The sequence below is a fragment of the Anastrepha ludens genome, chromosome 6 (genome assembly GCF_028408465.1).
Source record: "Anastrepha ludens isolate Willacy chromosome 6, idAnaLude1.1, whole genome shotgun sequence".
NCBI lineage: Eukaryota > Metazoa > Arthropoda > Insecta > Diptera > Tephritidae > Anastrepha > Anastrepha ludens.
This window is the reverse complement of record NC_071502.1, coordinates 126334166-126357300: the sequence shown is the minus strand read 5'-3', so window position 1 is coordinate 126357300 and position 23135 is coordinate 126334166. Positions and strand designations below refer to the sequence as shown.

Genomic DNA, 23135 nt, shown 5'->3' with positions numbered 1-23135 from the left:
ATTTGAAACAGTTTGTGACACGTTTTTAACAAGAATCATCATTCAACATGAAATTTAAAAATATAAATATGTTTTACTTAAATTTTTCTTTTAAGTTTTATCTTTCGCCATCTAATATAATAATTATAGCTAATCATACACTGTCTAGCTCATCCCATGACTCTGTAGTAGCAATTGTTGCATTCGGAGTAGGTAATACCTTGTCGGATAATATATTACATTTCATTGATTCCCTGTAAAAAATTTATATAATGTATATAATATAAAATAAATTTCTCAAAGCTATGTGCTTCAAATATACATGTGTACATGGGTGGAGGGTTGATCACCCTCCCCCTTACAAAAAATATTCATGTTAAAGTGGAGTAACAATAACTTGGGCCGAAGTTTGCATTTTAATGGTTTATAACGCTGTGACGTAGTATGCATTTTATACCAATTTTGCTGCAAAGCCATTTTACTCAGAAATGATGAGTTTGTTAGTTTAGTATTCTTGATTTGTTCATCATGGAATTTCTAAATTATAATGATGTATATGTATATACAGTTTGTGTTGTGTTGGCATGGTAATTTCCAAATGCCATGATATTAGTTTGTTAGACATCGGCGAATTCAAGACGAATCTATTAAAGGTGGCAGCAGTGGACCAGCTGATTTGCTTATTTTCTTTTGCCGTGTGCATTTGGATGCCAGCATAAAATTAAGTTACGAAACGTATTATTTACATTCAAATTCGTAATTGGAAAATTAAAATTTTGTAATGAATTTAAATTCAAAAGCTTTTTTATAAATAAATAAAATAATGAGAAAGTACGCGATTTCTTTTAAATACATAAATCACTTCTTTCTTTTCTACTTTGACGTGACATTCTAATGTACAAAATATTATTGTTGGCCCAGTGGCACCACTTTTAATGAATTTTCTTAGGGTGAATCTGTTTCTATTGCAAAGAATTGCCCTAATGAATATTAAAAGCTAAAAGATAAAAAAACTTGCCTTGGGTGGATGGTACTTCCTTGCTGATCCAGATACAGAGATACATCTTGTAAGGCCTTTTCTTGTGCAGTAGTATTAACTAATTTATTTTGACGAATCCATGTAGCTCGTTGTTTTTGCTTCTCAAAAGTAGAAAGAATAATTTCGTTTACATATTTTACTTTATGGTTTCGGTTTATTAATTCCTGGATATTGCTTTCCTGAAGGCTACTTTTTGGTAAATTATGACGGGCAAGAGAAGCTGGTCTGGATTTTGAATTTTTATAGAACGCTTGCATGTTTTCAATATCATCTGTAGAATAAATGATTAGCGTAATTATTTAAATGTTAGATACATATGAGGACCCTCCCATAAATACCCCTTTTCTGAATATCAAATTGGTAATTTGATGGATCCCTTCCATCGTTTATGGAATCCTTGTTTTGCGCCTTTGTAGCACACGAATTATTTTTCGGCTTATTCTTTTGATGCATACCAAAACTGAAAAATATAATGGTTGGCTCATATTAACATATCGTTACTGCGTATTGAAAGACCGTCGTGACTTAAATTAAAAAACTGCTATTAATTCAAGGATGATAGAATGTAAGATTGAGCCCATCAGAGAGGATTTTTGGAGTAATTTTTGTGTGACGTCACACTTGCGCAGTTGCGAGCGAAAATGTAAAACGCCAGCGATTACAAGAAGGAGTATAAATGTGATAAAATTGATTATTCTCATGTTAAAATGGCAACGTTATTAGAAATTAAGCAAAAATACAAACTTTAAATATGAATACTTTGAAATGAATTTTGGGCCTTTTGCAGACTTTGTTTAATTCTTGTGGATCATATTATTTTATACATATATATTCACTGGTTGAATGCATTTCCTCACTGGCAGAACTGTTACCGCTTTTTGGCGGGCACTACACCGTATGAAACGAAATAAAAATTTATATCACATTTCTATCACTATCTATTACTTTCACTAGCATAATTTGTCGCTGCATACTACTACCATTTGCTTTATAAAGTTTAAATAATCGCTTAAAAATTCACACAAAAAACATACGAACAAGTTTTTAAGTTCACTAATCACTAATTGCACAAGTGTGACGTTACACGCTGAGAGCGGATTAGAGGAACGAGTAACCGATATATTCGCTTAATAGTGTTATTAGTTAGTTGTGCTGAAATTTAATAGATATTTTTTGGTAGCATACTTCAGACTTATTTTTCTATACATGATATACTTTTAAGCTATGATGGTCCGCTGATATTGTTATTGTAACTCTAACTGTAAATGGAACTCACATTCTTATGGATGTTATATCGCTTGTGCTTCTTTCTCTATCTAAAGATTTAGCTCTCAGATATCTATGTTTTACTTCGACTCCAGCTTGAAAATCCTTAAATAGTAAAAGTTTAGAGTTTTTATCGAGTAGAAATATATTTAAAAGTGCTATGTGCTTTTGTATGCTTACTACATAGAATAGTTTACTTACATCACGCATGTTATAAGTTAAAATCAGATTGTTGGCAAAACTCTCAGAAAATTCAGGATACAAATCTAATATATCCAACAAATCATCTCTATGGATTTTGTGAATATCACAATAAGTTAGAGCACGAACATTTCCGTTTGATTTTCCTATGGTTGCGTAATTACATGGATTTTCTCCAAAAATGTCGTCCTTTCCTAAATAACACAATTATTAAAAATATATTAGTTCGCTTTATTTTTTAAATTGTTGTAACATAATTCAATTTATAAAGTCTAACCGTATTTTAATATTACAATATTTTATTGCCGAAAAATTTTCTAATTTTCTCTTCATCAATCTCCCCTTTTTCTTTATTCTTATTGCTCTTGAAACATTCTTCCGTTTAGCAAGCGTTATTGTGTTTGAAATATTTAATATCTTTAAGTTTTGGAGATTTGACACTATTTTTCGATTTCGAGCTACAGAAATTTCTGAGGAACTTCATTACCAATACATACAAATAGAACATATTTTGCATAAACAAGGGCATGTCTAATGAGTGTTAAGTTTTCAAAAACGTCCATTGGAACATTTAAAATATTGGACTTTTACTCGTAATACGATGTCTTACCTAAAATTACCACGGTATTGGTATCTCTCTGTATTTCTATCGATCCTCTTGCAATGAAAAATAGTGATGTCAAAACGTCACCTTTATGCACTAAAACGTCCCCAGGAGGGGCATGCGTGGTTTTAAACTTTAATGATAGTGCTCTGAAAAATAAAAGTAATGAAATAAATTTAAGTAAATGTATCTGTATAAATTTATAAATTGTATGTATAAATTTAGTTTGGACGGGTTATATTGCATTAGAAAAAAATTAAGAAGCCAGACACATATCTATTTTAAATAGCTTAGAGGAGAAATTTTGGGACTTTAAACCACATTTTTTAACAGCTTTAAGGCTTTTAGTTTAAAGTAATGAGTCAAGGTGTTCAGTTTCCATTTTTAAATTTAATTAGTATTTTTTTAGTGGCTTTGGAGATTTAAATAAAATATAATACATAATTAGCTTGGCAATAGCGATTATAAACTAAAAGTGTATGTTTTCGAATATTGTAGACCTTAGGTTTTAAATTACATTAAGGCTTGACGACTATACTAGCATCCTGAAATGCCAAAAATTGTGTATTAGATATGTTTGCAAAATTGTGCTTTGGATTGCTATCTTCTTAAAGCGGAAACTTAATTTTTAAACCAGATCCTTGAAATTTAAACAAATCCAGGATTTGAAAGTAGTTATATATTTATTTATTTTATAAAGTGTTTTCCAATAACTGGTGTTACAGGTGAATGGATTGCGCTATCGAGAGATGATTAACGTTTTTTATGGCCATAATTGGATGATATTGATCTGGACAACGTTTATTTTCAACAAGACGGACCGTGTTACCTCTCGAAGAGGTGATCACAATTGGCCACCGAGATCTTGTGATTTAATACCTTGTGACTTTTTCTTTGGGGTCACGAAAAGAGAAGGTCTACGCCAACAGCCCAGGGTCGATTCAAGACCTTAAAGATGGAATTCGTGAGACTATCGAGGACATAGGGCAGCCACTTTGCAATTCGGTTATGGAAAATTTCATGAAAAGGATATTGTCCAGTAAACGTGGTCGTGGTGGTCATTTGCCTGATGTTATTTTCCAATATTAACGGCATATCTTCCTCGTTATAATAAAATACACATCTGATCATTTATATTAAAAAATAGCATTTTTCTTTGATTATCAAAATAACACCTCTTATTGGAAAACCCTTTATTTAGAAGCCGCCTTTTAAGCACTAGTAACGTCGCTGTGCCAATGTTCTTTATTGATCTGCTATTTAGACTGAAGCAAAGCTTTTTGCATGTCGGCCGTGAATATTCCTGCTCCTTTATCTTTATATTTCTGCTTATTTTGCTGTTCGACGTCATAAAGTTGAAAATAAGATTTGAACCATAATTGGAAGATACTCAGAGGACCGTTTTCTCCATGTGTGATTAAGCGACAATGTAACAGTGGGCATTAGAAATAAATAACCAGATTCCGAATCTCCAAAATCATACTTGTATCGGTGATTTAGAAACTTACGTGTGATTCATCTTTTAGGGTTAAAGTTTGCACTTTTTGCAAATTCTTATAGTTAATCGGCATATTAAATCTTTTCAGAGAAAGGGCAAAAATACTCATAAAAGAGTATATCGTTCTAAAATGTGAAATTCGAATATACGTTTCTTAATACACCAAATTTCAAATTAAACGGTAGAACGTCATGCAGCGTAATCGGCAGACGACTAAAAAGTGATTTCTCAATATCTGGGTGTCAATTCTCGTCCTGTGTAAACGTGAAATGAAAAATGTTTTCCCGTTTTCATTACACTTTCGGTTCGCGTGCCGTAAAAAAAATAAAGAAAAGTCACAATGTTTTCACGTGCAAATTATAAACGGGAATGGGAGGAGATCTTTTCATTTCACACTCGATTCTTGTTACATGTTAAAGTTAAATAAAATTAAATTATTCATAATTGGCGCAATAACCGCTTACGCGATTTTGATAAATTAAATTATTACGTAATAAATATAAATATATAGATGACGTATACTAATTGTAATAAAAACTCTGCTGGATTGAATTTTTTGTGTATTCACAATGGATTTTTGTAAACATTTTCTAAAATATTCTCAACGATCCAACTAACCCGACGTCAGCTAACCTGACTTTGATAAAAATTAAATTGTTATTTGAATCTATCCATCACTCGGTTAAGTTACCACCGGTTATATACTCACTGCAAGTATTAATGCAATCATAGGGATGAGTGACCTAATGACCTGTATGATGAATCTTTACATACCTTAAACAACCTGGACTGGCTCCCGAAAAGGCTGAGCACGTTGTTAGCAGCTTTCTATTTAAGTGTAAGCAAATATCGGCTTGAAGGCATTCTGGAAAACCTTTCAAAACCGAATTCATGTCGATTCCATTCGTATAGGACCACGCGTGCTGAAAATACTCCTCTAATCGTTGTCTAAGTGGATTTGGAATCTAAAATGAAGCATTCGATCTTGTATCACGGAAATATTTTCCCTTTGTTGCAAAGTATCGGATTACCTGATGAAATCTAATAAATTCACGCACCCTCAACATTTGTGTATGATACCTGGCAGTACCCGAGTAAAGTCTTTGTATTATTGCAGAAACATTTCCAAATATACTCGCATACATAAGAGCTAAAAAATTAATTTAATTTTTATACTAAGGCGCTGAAGGAGGAACATAAACACTCTCACAGCTAGACTTACTATATACGTATAATCCCACGTACACAAAGAACAAAGATTAACAAAACTAGGTAAATAAATTGAAAAAAAAAAAACAATCCAAAAGACATTTATTATTTAAATCTACCTATGTGTGTGAAATCCATGGCTTCACATACAGGTGAGGGATTTAAACCGGCATTTTCTATTGCAAGTACGACTTAAAGTCCTTCAATTACAGTTATTTATCTGAAAGCCTTTAGTTGTTAAAGAGTTTGCCCTTCGTAAAGGATCGTTTTTAAAGCTCTGACTACAATTCTTTTCAGAAGGTACCCAGAATTGCCGAAATAAATGATCCGATTTTGAATATTGTCAAGGTATTATTTTTACTGAGTTGATACATCAGTTGTTACATGTCACTTTTAAGAACAATCTGCCGACAGTGTGAGCGTAATACTTAGCATTGTAAACAAGCTATAGTTTGGTGTATTTTGCAAATTTGGTTTTGTCGAATTTATGTATGCATGTTTGCTTATCCGGAAGGGATTGAAAGCATTTATTTTGACTAATTTCAGCAATGACATTGCGACTGCAGGGCCCTGGAATTTGGCTGACGTCGTCGTATATATTTTAAGTGTCCTTCATATTTTTATAACTGTAGTTGACCGTACTCTGGTCTCATCTTCACTGAAGTGCCGAATTTCTGATTGGACTGGGCTTAAGGTACACTCCTTTCCGGATCATAAATATTATATTCAGTTCAAAGATCCTCCTACCTAAGGAGTCCGGACTAGGATCTATACTGCCAAAATCTGCAATTTGGTTAATTCAAAACTTTCGGAGCTTAAGCCGACAAGCTAATGGAGATATCTTCCTCAGCTTGTAATAACGTTCTTGTCCGCTAAAACCGCTCCTTTAGAAAGAAAAGCCACCTTGCTGGGTAATTGAACGCTCTGAAATTAAAACTTTGAGTAAATGGCTTTTTAATTGAGCAAGAGTAAATGAGAATGGGAACTATAGAAATTAGGATTAGGAATCTGCAAGTCCGAAATTAGGAAAGCTAAGCGGGACTTATAAGGCGTGTATAAAGTATCAATACTGGATTGTTGTCGCTATCCTAACCGGATGTTGTCCACGCGATGTGACTTGGCATTAGGTACTTCGAGTCTCCTTTGCGACAGCTGCCTGGAAGGTGATGCTTTAAATATTGGAAGAAGCGTTGGAACAAGTGTATTGGCTGCCATGGAGGTTACTTTGATCGCAATAAATTACATGTCAATGAATGATTGAAACCTTTTTGTTTTATTAACAAATACCGGGTACTTTTTGAACAGAAGCTATATCGCGTCAAATAAAAACTTTAACTTATTTCGTTTCATAAAAACTCTAGGTCTAAGTATTATATGTTTTGTTTTTGTCAATCCATTCACTAAAGTTCTAAGTGTATGCGGGCCATAATCGTAAGGCTAGATATTCTTGGAAAATTCTGAGATAAAATAAAACAAAATAAATTTAGAATCTAGTGTTTCATATAATACCGAAAAAAGTAGTTTTGTAACAAAATATTTTAAATATGTGTGTAATTGTTTAAATACGTGGACAAATGTAATTATTTATTCAATAGATTTATAATAATTCTGACAACATAAACTTCAAATGGCTAGTCAGGCGATCGAGGAAATCTGTTTCCTTGTTAGTACATTTTTAACAAAATACAAATAACATACCCGGGCAAGTAAGGAATCAAGTCTGGTGAAGACTAAATATTTCACATTTAGTGATTATAACGATTTTCGTTATTTGAAACAATTAACCTATCATGAATTTATTAACATATCATTGAATAACATGCTTCATAAAAATACGCACCACAATTGATACTAAAAACATCTATAGTAATGTTATACGCACATAGAGGGTTTGTGGCATGCGGCTAACTTTGCAGTTGCGCGACTGAATCGTGTAGTGCTCGGATCTGTAATTTTTCATTCACTAAAATAGGTAAACTCATATTTGTCTTGCCGTTTTAGGGAATATAATACAAACTTTTAATTTGTAGACGTTTTAGAATATCAATTATTTATGTTTTTTAAGAAATAAATAAAAATATTCCAAAAATTTCAATTACAAATTTTCTGGTAACAAAGGTGAGCGTGTCGTTGGATTGCCTTCTCAAATGAATTGCAATACTCTTATTTGATAGCCAGCACAGTGCAAGTCACAGCCCCTTATGTATTTATAACATGACACTACTTACAGCCCACAAGCATTACACATATCGTAAACACTTTTTCGGCGTCAGTATTTGGCGCGACATTTCCAAATCCCACGGAAGTTAATGAGGTAAATGTAAAGTAGAGAGCCGTAATATATCTTGACTAAAAATAAAAATTATTTACATGTGCATGAACGTATGTAAATTTTTAATTATTAATATGAAGTTAAGCTACCTTAATTGTTGGCCCACCGGTGTTATTATCAAAATACGGCTCTTGAATATCATTTCCTAGTGAATGCAGCCAACCAATATTTTTTGTTAAAAGTGTTCTTTCCGCATTTCCTATAGCATACCTAAACATTAATATAATCCGATGTTCAACATAATGTGGATATAAATATGTATGTATGTATAGTTTTAATATAAACGTTTTTACCAAATGCAAGCCAACCAGTGGGCGATGAGTACAAATGTTGCCATTAGAAGTACTAGCACAGCAGCTCCATATTCTGAGTATCTATCAATTTTTCTAGCCACCCTCACCAGTCTAAGTAAACGGGCAGTTTTGAGCAGCCCTATTAGGGTAGTTGTCTGGAAAAAATTAAGGTATTATTGCTAAAATTAACAACATAAATTATTGGTGAATGAAAGCATTATGTGCAAATTGGGTATTTGGAAACCAAGGAAGAATATTAACAATTGTAAATAAAGTTAGTCGTAGCTTAACGACCCAATAAATGTGGATAAGTGCGCTTGTTGTTTATCAATGTTTGTTTCGGTAATCAGCAGTTCACTTTGTATAACAAGTTATATAAACTCTAGAAAATTATTTTCTTAAACTTTCGTAAGACGATCTCATGCAACTGTTGTGTTAAAATTGTCAACAGAGATCGCGGGTATTTTAGAACTCTCCGTGTGCAAGAGGTGCTCAATAAGAAGCTTTAAAATTAAAAACGAACCGATTTGTTGTACTTTCCAAATTAAAACATTATGTATTATGTGCTTTCCAACCCGGATGGCTAAATATCGACCTGTACATATTGTAGACATTTTATTTGAAATACATTATTTTAGTGCCCAAAACCATGCCCCAATACCTCAGTGTCGCATTAGTAAGAAAGTGAAGCACAGGAATATTTTTAGAAGAAATCTCATTTCCGATTCACTCATTTTCTCACTGATATCACTTTCATGCAACATTTATTTAACATTTTGTTTGCATTTATACATATATTTGTGTGTATTTTCAAATCTAGGATCGATTTCCCTTCTTCAAACCATAAATCCGCTAGTAGTTACAGTACCTATACCTCACTCCTGATAAATTGTGGTTCCCGTCGCCCATTTTCGTTTAGGTAACTGAACTTCACAGCAACTTAAAATACTTTTACTATACAATGATATATGATATGCATGTATATATGTATATGTGGCATATCTCAATATGATTCAACTCAAAAAACTTGGATTTTGTTTGCTCAAAATATTGAAATATTTTTGCACCATATGATTTCACGTGAGGAGTTGCTTTGAAGGAATGAAAGAAGCCACATGCTTAAGTTAATTCCCTAAAATCATTTGAAAATACACGTAGGCTTTATTACGAATTTATGTGTCGCGTGGATTGTAAGGAACAGAAAACAATTATTTTAATTATTCATTTGCCCAGTTCTTTTGAAAATTTATGTGTATCCTTTTGTATTTTCCTGATTTTTTATATCTAAATAGTTGAATGCAAATAATCATGCTGTCTAAAGATAAAATTTTTCCCTTATGCTTAGAACAAACTCTGATACTCTGATTATATTGTGTCACTAGTTTCGAGCGAAGCTACAAAGTTAATGTAATTTACAAAAAGAATCAAAGTCGATTTTAAAACTGAACAATACAATTTCAGTAATACTAGAGGTATTGGTGAAATCGGTCACAAAAAGATGTTAGTGCCACTTCGAAAATGGTTGAGTTCAGTAAATTGCTCAACTCCTTGCGTGCAAATTTCTGTTCATTAATGATGGATCGTCGATTCAATCTCATTTCAAACCCCTTGTGTCATGTGAAAATCAGTAAATATATACATTCGTACATATAAATGTGTATATTTGGGATTTGAAAAATTCTGTTCCACTCGCTGTCAGACTCCTTGACTTATATCCAATTTGAGTTTTTGTGTAAAAAAGTCAACAATTTTTTTTTTAATGTATTCTTGCAGTACGCATGTACTCGTATGTGGGAATGTGTGGTTATTAGTGTTCCTATTACTTCGATTTATAAACGATTTAAGAACACTTCGTACTGTACTCGTATTACGACTAACACTCTGCCCCAGTCAGTATACATAAGTAATTCGATACCTGTTATGACCAAATAATAGGTCTATTTATAAGTTCGTGCGGTTTTACAACAGATGGCGTAACTTGATTATTATTCCATCGATCCACATTTCCAAACATTCATTGGAGAGCTACTGTCGTAAGGCACAAACGTCAGTATAAGTTTTTTATTTGAAGCGTAAACAACAATATTTTTACCACACTTGAAAATGTCGAATTTCGTGCCAAATAATGTGTTTTTGCGGGGAATTCTTCTTCATTATTTTAATATGAAGAAAAAAGCAGCCGAAAGTCATCGTATCTTGGTGGAAGTTTATGGTGAGCATGCTCTATCTGAGCGAACGTGCCAGAAGTGGTTTGCACGCTTTAAAAGTGGTGATTTTGGCTTGGAAGACGAAGAACGCGAGGGTGCGCCGCCAAAGTTCATGGATACCGAATTGGAGGAATTGCTCGATCAAGATCCGGCTCAAACGCAAGAAGAGGTTGCAAAAACTTTGGGAGTTGATCAATCAACCATTTCCAAACGTTTAAAAGCCATGGGAATGATCCGAAAGGTAGGCCATTGGGTGCCGTATGAATTGAAGCCAAGAGACGTTGAACGCCGTTTTATGGCATGCGAACAACTGCTTCAACGGCACAAAAGAAAGGGTTTTTTGCATCGAATTGTGACTGGCGATGAAAAGTGGGTCCATTACGACAATCCAAAACGTCGGACAACGTATGGATACCCTGGCCATGCTTCAACATCGACGTCGGCGCAGAATATTCATGGCCTGAAGGTTATGCTGTGTATCTGGTGGGACCAGCTGGGTGTTGTGTATTATGAGCTACTGAAACCGAATGAAACGATTACGGGGGATGTCTACCGACGACAATTGATGCGTTTGAGCCGAGCACTGCGAGAAAAACGGCCGCAATACGCCGATAGACACGACAAAGTTATTTTGCAACATGACAATGCTCGGCCACATGTTGCACAAGTGGTCAAAACATACTTAGAAACGCTCAAATGGGATGTCCTACCCCACCCGCCGTATAGTCCAGACCTTGCGCCATCCGATTACTATCTCTTCCGATCGATGCAACATGGCCTGGCTGACCAGCACTTCCGTAATTACGATGAAGTCAAAAAATGGATCGATTCGTGGATTGCGGCAAAACCGACCGAATTTTTCACAAAGGGAATCCGTGAATTGCCAGAAAGATGGGAAAAAGTAGTAGTAAGCGATGGACAATATTTTGAATATTAAATTTGTAACCATTTTACGTCAATAAAGTTTCAAATTTCGAAAAAAAACCGCACGAACTTATTCATAGTCCTATTATATACATTTAAAAATTAAAAACTCTCATAGAAAATATAATATTATTCACAATATTTTATTTTTCTTTTAACATTATCTTAAATCAATAAAATTTTTGGTATAATCTTATCGAAATCCATTTTTACTTGTATATTTTTTTAATTAAAACTGCTTCAAGATTACGAAAGTGGCAAGAATGTCTATGTTGATTATGAAATATTTTCTATGATGATTATGCGCCAATGAATGTTATCGGCAAATTATTTTATAATTGCTATTTTAAAGAAAATTGCGAGAAGTACAAAAACCGTTTGCAATTAAAATGGCACGCACAATGTGAAAAATTACATAGAAGTGTATAATTGTGGAATTGAAGCTACTGGGTAAGAATTACAGCGTTTTTAATTTGCTTAAACATAACATAAGTAATTGCGCTCAAAAGCTCATTTAAGAAAGAATTATTGACTTATAATACCTCTTCATTATCCAAGCCGAGCTGTAAAACATTGGATATATAAATAAATTAAATTAAACATACAAAAAGTTTGAAAATATTTGCAAAAGTAGATAATATATTCGGTATCGATTGCCGGCAAATATGGTATTATTTTTAAATATCGTTAAAAATCGTTCCAATTAATAGGAATATTAAAATACACAAAAAAAAAGAAGTCGGTAGTATTTACAATCATTCATATGCATATGCATTGTTTTAGTTGTATTTAATTTTTAAATTATGTGTATCAAAAAGTTCTGTCGATATAAATACATGAATGTACATACATACATATCAGAAAACTCTAATATCGTTAAAAATCACAATGTGAATTGACGAATTTATATATGTATATATTTAAGTAAATTTAGCTATAAGAGCGTTTATTTATGTTATATTTCTTACTTTAAAAATTGACAGACCGAGAGATTTTATTATTGTGTCTGTAACTGATGACAACTTCTAAGATATTTATAAATTGAACATGCGACCAACATTGTGTTCAAAATGAATTTTAATCAAAAAATTCTGAAATGAGTCATCAATTGATTATATGAGAAAATTGAGGTTGTATGTATATTTCCTTTGGTGGTTAATTAATTGATTCTTCCTCGCACACGGCTCGTATCGTCCTCGTAGCGTATGCGACAAAATGTACATGAGGCATACCCTTCTTTGTCGCACACTTGTGCTTAAATAGGGAACCACACACGAGTCATCAGTTATGCTTAGATGACTGTCAGAATGGTCGACCTGTCACAATGGGTCCGTACCGCCCGCAACGCAATTGCTTTTTGTAGAGCATGTCCGACCGACCGACGCAACGGATTTATTCTGGCAGATCTATTACTCGTTACAGCATGCAAGCATCTACGCCTATCGTACAGGAAAGTCAGTCGCTTTTCGACAGTTCACTTGTAGTTTGTTCAAATTTTTCAGTGTGTTTTAAAAATCGTAGGGCGAAAATGTTCGCGGAAATCATTAAATTTATACAATTAATTGTAAATTACGTCTGTTTATATAATATAATCACAATTTACAAGGATAAGGGCCCTCACGCTTGCCAGAAAATAGTTTATTTTAAATATTTTTAGACATTCTGTACAATTTATGAAATTTGGAATAATCTTCATTTAGCGTCTTGTTTATAATAAGTTTATTTTGTATATTTCAAATGCCCCATCCATTGCTTTATTTTTCTATTATTTTTCATTCTGTTTAGAAGTAGATTAAGCAAATTACTCAACATCTCTCCGTGGTGTATTTCGATTTGACATACGGGATCAGCAAGAATATTGTCATCGTCGCTGCAAGTCTTTTGCACCACGTGACAATGACAGTACCAGTCGTGTGCGGAGGACCTAAGTTTAAAACTCGTAGAATTTCAATTGCATACAGTAACTAGAAATTTCTCATGCAAATATGTTCTCTCATAAATTCACCAAGTTCTAAGTTTTTCGATACATATGAAATCGGAATTTGAAGTTGTCTATATTTTCCCACAGCGATTATGATATAAAAGCACTGATATCGGAGTACAATTGCATAATAAAGTGTATTTTTACTTATCTGTAGACCCTAAAACATTAAGCATTTGGCGAAGAGCTGTTTCATTTAAGCAAATTGCTTTTTTCATCAGAGTGAAAAGCTGGTTTTATGCCTGGTCGTAAATGTTTTAACTTTTTCCGATCCCAAGAGAGTCTAACAACGGAAATAGAACTTTATAAAAAAGGATTTCTTCAAATTAGAAGCACAATGAGAATAATTTTTAGACTCCGGTAGACTTATATCACAAACACAAATAAGTTAAATGACTCCAGTTAAAAAGTATTTGTTATTTAGGTAATACTTGAATTATTTTACGAGAGCATGTCCTGCAACTTTAATCTGATTTTTTTTAACTAAATAGTAATTATATTGTATATTTTCCATATTTGAAATATAAATTTAATTGTTGTTTTGATAATACATAACTTCTCTTGAAAAATATATAGGAAATATATTATTAAAGGTTTTTATTTTCAATAATTTTTTTAAATGACTTCAAAAATATCGTGAAGAAATTTGTTAAAAACTCGATTTTCTAAATTATTGCGCAATATCGGAAATAAACCACAATTAGCCTTATCTTAGTCACATGAAAACCATTACCAAGGAACAAACTAAAAAGGTTCGAATGATAACCCACAATTAATGATTTACGTGATACGAGAACGCGCCTCTATAAAACTGCTGTTCTCTTTGCTCTCATACATATATCCGGCATACATCCCGCAGTACGGGAGATGAACGGTGTCAACTTGCTGCCCATGCTACTACTGGCATCTTCATCAGCAAACACTTTCATTTGTGCAGCATTTGCATCCGTTCGCATGAAGTGATCAAGCCTAGGAATCGCAGGATCTTTATTTCCTTTACCATTTCAATGTTTCTGTAAGCTCTGCAATATTTGCCGTAGACCACGCACAGGTATTACTTATGTACTTATGCATAATCTTTCTGCCGCCTCAAAACTTGGTGTTATCATTTAAGTTTATATGAAATCTCGTGTTATACCAAATTCAGCCATCGAGGAATCAGAGCAACATCTTCTCGTGCTTTCAAAAACGACATTAAAATCAACAAAGAGAAGGCGTGTTCGATTTTTTTTCTCGGATATTTTGTATTTGTCTCTTTGGGAGTATCTGGTAGATTGTAGATTTACCTGGCCAAAATCCACAGTCATAAGGTCCAATTAGTTCATTGAGAGTGGGTTTTAATCTTCCACGCAAACATCTTTAGTTTCTTACACTCGTGCGCAATAATAATAAGCCAGACCAAATTATTCATAGGAGTTGATGCATGCACCTTACTAGCTTCCCGCAGCCATTTAACATGTTCCAGAAATCATTTTTTATTGGTTTTCAAGCGCTTTTCTTATCGCCCAGATTCTCTTGGCACCCAGAAGAGCCCTACAATACAAACAAAAACTACGCTTGATAACCATCTCCAGATGTTCATCCTTTATATGACACAGAAACGCGGACAATATCAAGCAGATGAGAAAGCGTTAAGAATATTCGAGAGAAACATAAGACTATGGCTCAGTCCTCGTAGACGACGAGCTTTATAATGCCATCGACATTGTAAAATCTACACAAGTAGGACTTTACCATGTCATAACGACAACTTCGCAAAGGGTGACATTTTTGATCTCAACTTAAACCAACAAAGTTTTGTAGAACCACATAAGAAGAACAAAATACACAATAATTGCTAATTAATGGTAATGGAACTAATAATTTTCCAGTTTTTTTTTAGAAACGCAGCTCATAAAACTGATATAAGGCGTGCAGTATAATATGCACAATGCATATCAGTTTCTTGGGAAGAACATTAATCTCGAGGTATCATATGTTACACCCAAATAGCCAAAAATGCTAAATTTATGGTTATTTCGGTTCTTGGCATAAGTAATGAACGCGTGTGATAAATTTTTAGTGAATACAATAATTTTTTGTTTCTTCTAATTAAATATATGAAATTTACGAATCTACGGGTTTAATCTTAATTGTTGTATGCTTTGAATGTAATTTTTATTTTAAACATTACCTCATCAGTATCACTTCCAACTAGCAACAAATCGAATGGAATGGCGGCCACTAAGTCAATCAGGAACCATCCACTCAAATAGTGAACCGCAATTCGCCCGGGATGTGAGACGACTTCATCCTGTCCATCAATAAATGTGGTTCGAAAATTTATAAGTATGTCAATAACAAAAGTAACATCGACTGAAATTGAAAGAAATACTCTTATTCAATAATTTCAATGTTTTTATAGATTGCTGTTAAGCAAAAATACGTCTTTATTATAATCCATTTCGTAGCAATCAAAACTTATATCAAATTTAGTTAAATCTAAGGTAAAATCATTGAAGTATACTCAGAAATTTGTATTTTCGAGTGTATTCCTGTCATGAAAAACTCCTCATAAAAAATCATTTGTCTTTTGAAGTCGGCTTAAAACTATAAATCCCTCCATTTGTTAAACATTAAGAGGAGGAGGAGCTCGGCAAAACACCTAATAGAGGTGCGCGCTGCCACTGAGCGTGTGAGCGGGGAGGGGATCGTGTTAGCTTCGTTATTCGTGCGGGTTATTTAGTCTCGATGTCGCAGTGGACGGGCAATGATTTGTATGCAGCTCCTCGTCGTAGATTTATCCACGTTACAATATTCGACGTTAAGGTGCCCCCAAATGAAGATTTGGTTCATTCATGTGTGTGAAGGTTTCGGGCAAGAAGTTCGGTTTTAAACAGTCCACGTACTAGGCCCAGTCGATCATGGAGAACAAATGAAAATCTTGGATTCGTCGATAAAAGTTTGCATGATAACCCGCTTCAGCCCGTGAACTGCTTCACCCCGGTTGCCCGACCTTACCCCCATGGACTTTTTCTGTGGGGGTACCTCAGCATTAAAAGAAAATATTGTTTGCGAGGTTAATGGCATATTGACATCAATTCTGCAGCGAGTGACTCGAAATATAAAAGTGTATCCGACGTAACGATCAACATTTAGAGTAAATAATTTTTAATAATTATCTTCTTTGTAATAGTTATTGAAATAAACGTTTATCGGTTGTACTTCTTTTTTAATTTAGTTTTTAATTCACAATTCTGCCACCGGGCACCCTATATATACCAAAGAGGGGGTACGCGCCAATTATATATAATATATATATACATATATAATATTAAAAAAATAAATTCTTGTTAGAGACTTTAGTTAATTTTAATAAAAAATTAAACAAATTTGTTTAAATATATTAAAGTTTTTATTTCAAGATGTTCTCGAATAGGTCTCCTTTTTTAATTTTTGTCACTCATGTTCGCGAAAATCCTATTTTATATTTCTTTAATAAAAATTTAAGGCCTATTCATATTGATTATTGAGTAGAGTATTACTCACCAATTAAATCTACAATCACTAGTGGATCACTGTTAATATATTTGTTAGTTCGTCTTTGGTAATCCGGCTCTCCAAGTAAGAACGCAGCGACATATGGCGTGAATATGGCTGTATATATTACAAGTATTAAGATTATCCAGTCCCAAACAGCTTTAAATGGCGAGTAGTGTAATATTGTCCATTTGTGATACTCGGTGTTGTCAATCTTTTTATCTGGCAAAATCGTTGAGCCAAGTGATAACACCTGTACATGCATCAATATGTCATTACATAAAAAAAAGATTAGTAAATATGTATATGTAAACAAATGTACTTAATTATTCAAATAGTTTAAAGTTAGCCACACCGTCAGGACTTCCCATAGTTAATCCAGAATGCAGAAAAGTTAAAGCAGCATCATACATATAATACATTCATATTATAAATATGCGATATAGAGAACGACCGAACTTCGGCTTCGGTAAATTTTTGTATTCAAAAATTGTATAACTTTTAAGTTTTGGTAACATTCCGTCGAGTGTGGCTAGTGAGCAATTGTTCAGTGCTGCAAATCAGCTCTATACCGGTAAACGGTGCTTCTAGCAATATTAGTATTAAATAATTACTGAATGTACGCATGTAAAAATAAGTTTTTGTGTTAGTTTGCCAATCATAAGTATTTTTTTATTCCTTGATAACTTATACATATGGATGACATTCTCAATTAAAAATAAACATACATTTAAGAAAAATATATTATCATAGTGCATCTTATATCGCTCCTAGTCGGAACATAGGCCGACACATTTTTTTGCATTTTTACATCAAGCAATAAGTTGGTATTTGCCAATTGCTTTAAATATATTTCTTACAATTTTAGAGGCCATATCCTCATTCTCCACAAGATTTATAGGTTATAGGGATTTATACAAAAATTAATCCTTGGGTAGAGTTTGCACCCTTTGTTGAGTGTTTTGTAGTAGTGTGCGGCTTGATGGTTTTCCAAAAATGGAGGAACCTAAACTTTTATGCCGCCTCCGAACAGCAGATATGTTTTATGAGGAGCTTTTTCATGGCAGAAATACATTCGGAAGTTTTACGTTGCTGTCGAGGGGCAGTCACTTTCAGAAAAAAAGTTTCATATCCTTTGGTGTTTCAAGCCCAGGGCTTCGTTTACGTCGACAGCTGTGTGTAATGCCGAAGCACAAAAACCGTACCAAACAATTATTTTCATGGAAGCACAAATAAAAACGTAAAATTAACTAATTTTTTTTGGTTTTTAATTTAAATTTGGGTTTTCTATCGCATATACATATATATATATATATATATATATATATAAATTTGGGTTTTCTATCGCATATACATATATATATATATATATATATATATATAATTGACGCTGACACCCCTTTTGGGTGTTATGTGTGTTGGGTATGTAGGTGCATACATATCTACGCACATTTTTTTAAAGAGCACTTAAATAGGCACATAATAAATACATTATAGTTGTGGCAGGCTTTAAATTTGTCTAATAAACGAATATAAAAGTCTAACAACGTTTAATGCAATTTTCTTATAAAACTACTTTTATAGGAGTTAATTCACGAAAAAACAAATAATGACACAATACGCTCGTATTATCGTAGAGCGCTTTTAGACTATAAGTATTTATTTTTTATTTTTACTATCACGAAATATAAATAAATATGATCCTTCGTCTAAGGTATCATATTAATTACGTAATATACAAATATTTATATTTTACTTACAGCCTCAACCGAATCCGGCAATTTCAGCGGCTTAGCCCCAAGTAAAGGTTCTTTGTCGGGAATGTCGTCAGTATGTTCTTTCGAAAGTCTCTGTGGAATTTTCTTCTTTATAAAATTTTGTGATGAGATTTTTGACCGAACACTGTCGTATGATACAGTCTTCTCAAAAACATTTGCTTGGCTATGTATTCTCTCCTTTCGTTTGTTGTATGTAAGATCATTTCCATAAAAAATATTATTTTTGTGAAACTTATCCTTTTCGCTTGGTGTTGAAGATGAGTGAATATTACATTTTAGGTTTTTCTCTTCACATTTCATACAGTTTTCTCCGTATACGTTCCATTGATTTCCATTGTTTATATCATCGCTGTTTTTATTTAATGTAGAAAATTGTTTTTTACTTTTGCTTATATTTTCCACAACCATACATTTGGTGGTTTCATATTTAATTTTGTAAGTAGGTTGTTCTTCTAATTTATTTTTTATCTTTTTATATGATATATTTTCACTCTCATCTGAGCGACCAATTTTATGATAAATAAATCGATTGATATTCATTTGACTCTTGCTATTGTACTCGTGCTTATTATAGTCATACCCCTCCGTAAATATACCGGAGTTAATGAGTATATCCGAAACGAAAATGGTTTTCTTGTCCATTTTCCTGAGTTTACACATAAATGAAAAAAGTTCTTTTTCTACAAATTTGTTTAAGTTGGTATTTAAAAGTAATTCGTTAAAATTATTTGTTTTGAGGCACACTTTTTTATTACGATTTGCTTGCATGCCATTATTTGAAATATAATATTCACATTGTCGTAAAATTTTATCCAATATCCGGATTTCATTTAATTCAAAACATGAATTGTGAGACATGCTGAAATGTATAACTATAATATTTAGTGTATTTGAACAATTGCAATAAAAAATATTTACCTCGTTTCTAAGAGTTTATTTGTTTAACTAGTTAAAAAAAAAAGTTTAATAAGCTTTTATTTCGGTCGCTTTCAACCAAGAATTTGTTTGAACCCTAAAATTATTAGTCGACAAAAGAAGTAACCAGCTCAATTGAAATCACGCAAATGAGTATAGTAATTGAAAAATCAATACTTTTGTATTGCGCAAGAGTCATATTGGTACGAGTTTAAACATTGCTTTACAGATGATGTGTCACTGCAAAAGTGTTGTGAATTTGAGTATATGAAAAAAGAGGGTTATATAATTATTGCCTTCATAACTCAAAAAGGCGATGAGAAACTATGTGAATCATAGATTCATGAATGATATTTTTATTGTATGAAAAGAAAAGTATAAGACAGCTTTTTTAAATTAATACTTCAATGTTAGAAGAAATATTGAATTAACACAAAAAACAAACAACAACAAAAATATTAAATTTACATTTTTGTATTAAAACCAGTCGAAAGAAAGCAAGCCAACATGACTGTTTACCAGGGCAGGATATATGTAGATAGCAATATTCATAATGCAATATTATGTATGAGATAGAAAGTATGAATCAGAAATTCTTTAAGTTGCTGTGAATTGGAGGTGTAACAGGAGCAGGCAGCCTTGACGAAAAACAATCTTGCACAGGATAGTTAATTGTATTTAGGTAGAATAAGATCAATGCAGCGAGCTGATTTAGTGAAAGATGATTTTTCACAAAGATTATTAGGCGTATTTCCCAACATAAGTCGAATGCATTCAAATATTTTCCATCCTAGTAACCTTGATCTCCAGCTGGAAATATGCTTTGCTTTTATAAAAAATGTTTATTCACACGAGCCACGTCGTTTCCAATTCGGTGCACGGCCGACGTAAGCTCGCAAAATATTCTACGGACGAAGTGCATCTACTCTTATGACTATTTTTTCAATATATGATTTCTCTCGATCGGTGTGAATATTTTAGAAAAAAAGTTGTAAAGACCCATTGTGAACACACGAATATTTGTTCTTTTTCCCAGATTTTGTGGTTTGATTGTCAAAGGGTCTGCTTCTTTATGGGGTTTGACAATCAAGCTATCAGTCTTGAAATCTTCACTATCAAACTACCAAATCGCAAAAATAAAATTCATATAAATGTTGTTGTTGCTTTAGCGAAGCCACCTTCTATGAAGCCGCTTTGGTTACACGCATGAATGAAATTCAAAAACTAAAACCTGGATATCTGGCAACTTGTTAATATTATTATAAGCATTTGGTGCGTTTTGTCAACACTGGTGGAAAACTACTATCCAAATTGTTATTGATTTGGCTTAGGAGTAATGAAAAATAATTTTTAATATGGAGTCGAAGAAAATTGAGGAGGGTCAAGAATTGATTCGACAAGCAGAGAAAAGGTAATCGTTGTTTATTCAAAATTAAAATAAATATTTTTTGCTTTTTAGCTTGAAAGTTGGATTATTAAAATGGAGACCCGACTATGACGTAGCCGCAGATGAATACACAAAAGCAGGTATTTGTTGATTTTTATACGATATTTGCAATAGACTATTGTTTATTAATCTCATATCCGTGTTTAAATTCATGTATTATTTAATTTATTTTTTCGGGAATTAAAAGAATAATTTAAAGAGTTTTACTATGCTAATTCTAACTATTTCTTGTAACATTTTTAGCTACCGCTTTTCGTATAGCTAAGTCCTATGACAAAAGCAAGGAGTGCTTACTAAAGGCCATTGAATGTCATAAAAACAATCGGTCATGGTTCCACGCTGCTAAATGCTATGAGCAAGTAAGGCTTAATAGAAATTGATTTAATTTTTTACTTTATTAAGGAATGTTCATTTTTATTATTTTTAGATTATTCTTATATTGAAAGAAATGAACAACTTACTGGAAATTGAAGAAAATGTAAATAAGGCTTGCAATCTTTATCAGCAACATGGATCACCTGAAGCTGCTGCAACGGCTTTAGATAAAGCCGCAAAAATTGTAGAGCATAAGCATCCTGATTTATCTTTAACATTCTATAAACATGCTTTGGAAGTGGTCATGGTATTGAAAGAAAAACACTTGCTAATTTTTCAGTTTATTGTAACAATTATATTGGTTAATAGTTAGATGATTCCACGCGTCATGCTGCTGAATATGCGTCGAAAATTTCGAGAATTTTAGTCAAATTGAGAATGTAAGTTTTCGCAAAAATGTTAATAAGTATGATTGGTGTTTAAGTTTTAGAATAATTTATTAATCGAATTTTCAATAGGTTTGATCAAGCCACTGATGCAATAAGACGGGAAATCGGTTTAAATCAACAAACTGAGTCATATGGGCAAATTGGTCGCTTAGCCGTGGCCCTTGTGTTGGTTCAACTAGCTCGGGGAGATTTTGTGGCAGCTGAAAAGGCTTTCAAAGAATGGGGCAATTGTTGCGATTCAGATGAAGTTCAAACATTGGAATTGCTCTTACAAGCATTTGATGATGAGGACCCAGATTCAGCTAAACGTGCTTTAGCCTCTCCTTTTATTCGCCATATGGATGTTGAATACAGCATTCTCGCTAGAGACATTCCGCTCCCAGAAGGATTGCTAACCGCACCGAAAGCTGATGTGATCAAAGATGCTGCTCCTTCCTATATGTCTCCAAATTCTGAGGTATGTTTCCTTCCTTATAATAAATTTAACAGTACTGAGTTAATATCAAATTAAATAAAGTAAGAATACCAAATTATTTTTCCATCATACTGGTGGCGCGCAAGGCAAATAAAAATTGTCTTATCCTTTATGCTCGTACTTGTGACGTAATACGAAACATATCTGCCGATGTAATTTTCATTGTATTAGCCGTTGTAAAATGTTATTTTATTTGTGGTGATTAATATCTATGACTTAAATTAACTCGATACTGTGAAATTGGAATCTGTGCAAAACTAATTTTTCTATTTTTAATTTTAAGCAACAACAATCTGGTTATGGACCTACTGAATCTAATGTACCTAACAATGATGATGAAGAAGAGGAGGGCTTGTGTTAGTCATTATTAAAAGGCTTTACTTTAGACACTAATATTCGTTTTGGTATTTAATAAAGTTAATAAAAGTTTACTCCCTTAAAGAGATAAACCCAGCTTTTATTTTATCAATTGACCTTGTACTTGCATAAGGATTTTTCTCGGTATCGAAATCGTATAATATTCATTATTACGTTCATTCATTCAACTTTTTTAGTTCAAGAATGGAAGCATCCCTAGGTAAGATCTTACTCGGAATTGAGAGAATAAACACAAAGAGGAAGAAACTTAACCGGAATGCAAATACAAATATTTTATATTTTCATATAGATAATATTTTAAATAAATAATATTTATGACGCATTCT

General features: G+C 32.9%; 2 protein-coding genes across 3 annotated transcripts; one reads left to right on the top strand and one right to left on the bottom strand.

The window, feature by feature from the left end:
• On the bottom strand, nucleotides 1-19880 carry LOC128867405 (potassium voltage-gated channel unc-103). Of its 2 annotated transcripts, XM_054108585.1 has the most exons (16): nucleotides 19749-19880; nucleotides 18813-19689; nucleotides 17062-17305; nucleotides 15707-15888; nucleotides 12095-12115; nucleotides 8422-8576; nucleotides 8218-8338; nucleotides 8025-8145; nucleotides 5619-5737; nucleotides 5362-5552; nucleotides 3096-3238; nucleotides 2486-2679; nucleotides 2295-2389; nucleotides 1357-1478; nucleotides 998-1289; nucleotides 1-233 (listed from the first exon to the last, which is right to left on the bottom strand). In XM_054108585.1, the coding sequence occupies exons 2-16, from the start codon at nucleotides 19686-19688 to the stop codon at nucleotides 134-136; spliced, it is 2976 nt and encodes a 991-aa protein (XP_053964560.1). In that variant the 5' UTR covers nucleotide 19689; nucleotides 19749-19880; the 3' UTR covers nucleotides 1-133. The 2 variants fall into 2 exon arrangements, with proteins under 2 accessions (XP_053964560.1, XP_053964561.1); XM_054108586.1 differs by lacking the exon at nucleotides 12095-12115.
• A 1129-nt stretch (nucleotides 19881-21009) lies between these two features.
• LOC128866129 (gamma-soluble NSF attachment protein) lies at nucleotides 21010-22880 on the top strand. Its single transcript, XM_054106634.1, has 7 exons — nucleotides 21010-21156; nucleotides 21205-21272; nucleotides 21436-21551; nucleotides 21620-21814; nucleotides 21877-21947; nucleotides 22026-22413; nucleotides 22715-22880. Exons 1-7 carry the CDS (start codon nucleotides 21101-21103, stop codon nucleotides 22790-22792), a joined length of 972 nt encoding a protein of 323 aa, XP_053962609.1. The 5' UTR covers nucleotides 21010-21100; the 3' UTR covers nucleotides 22793-22880.
• Nucleotides 22881-23135: the final 255 nt, after the last annotated feature.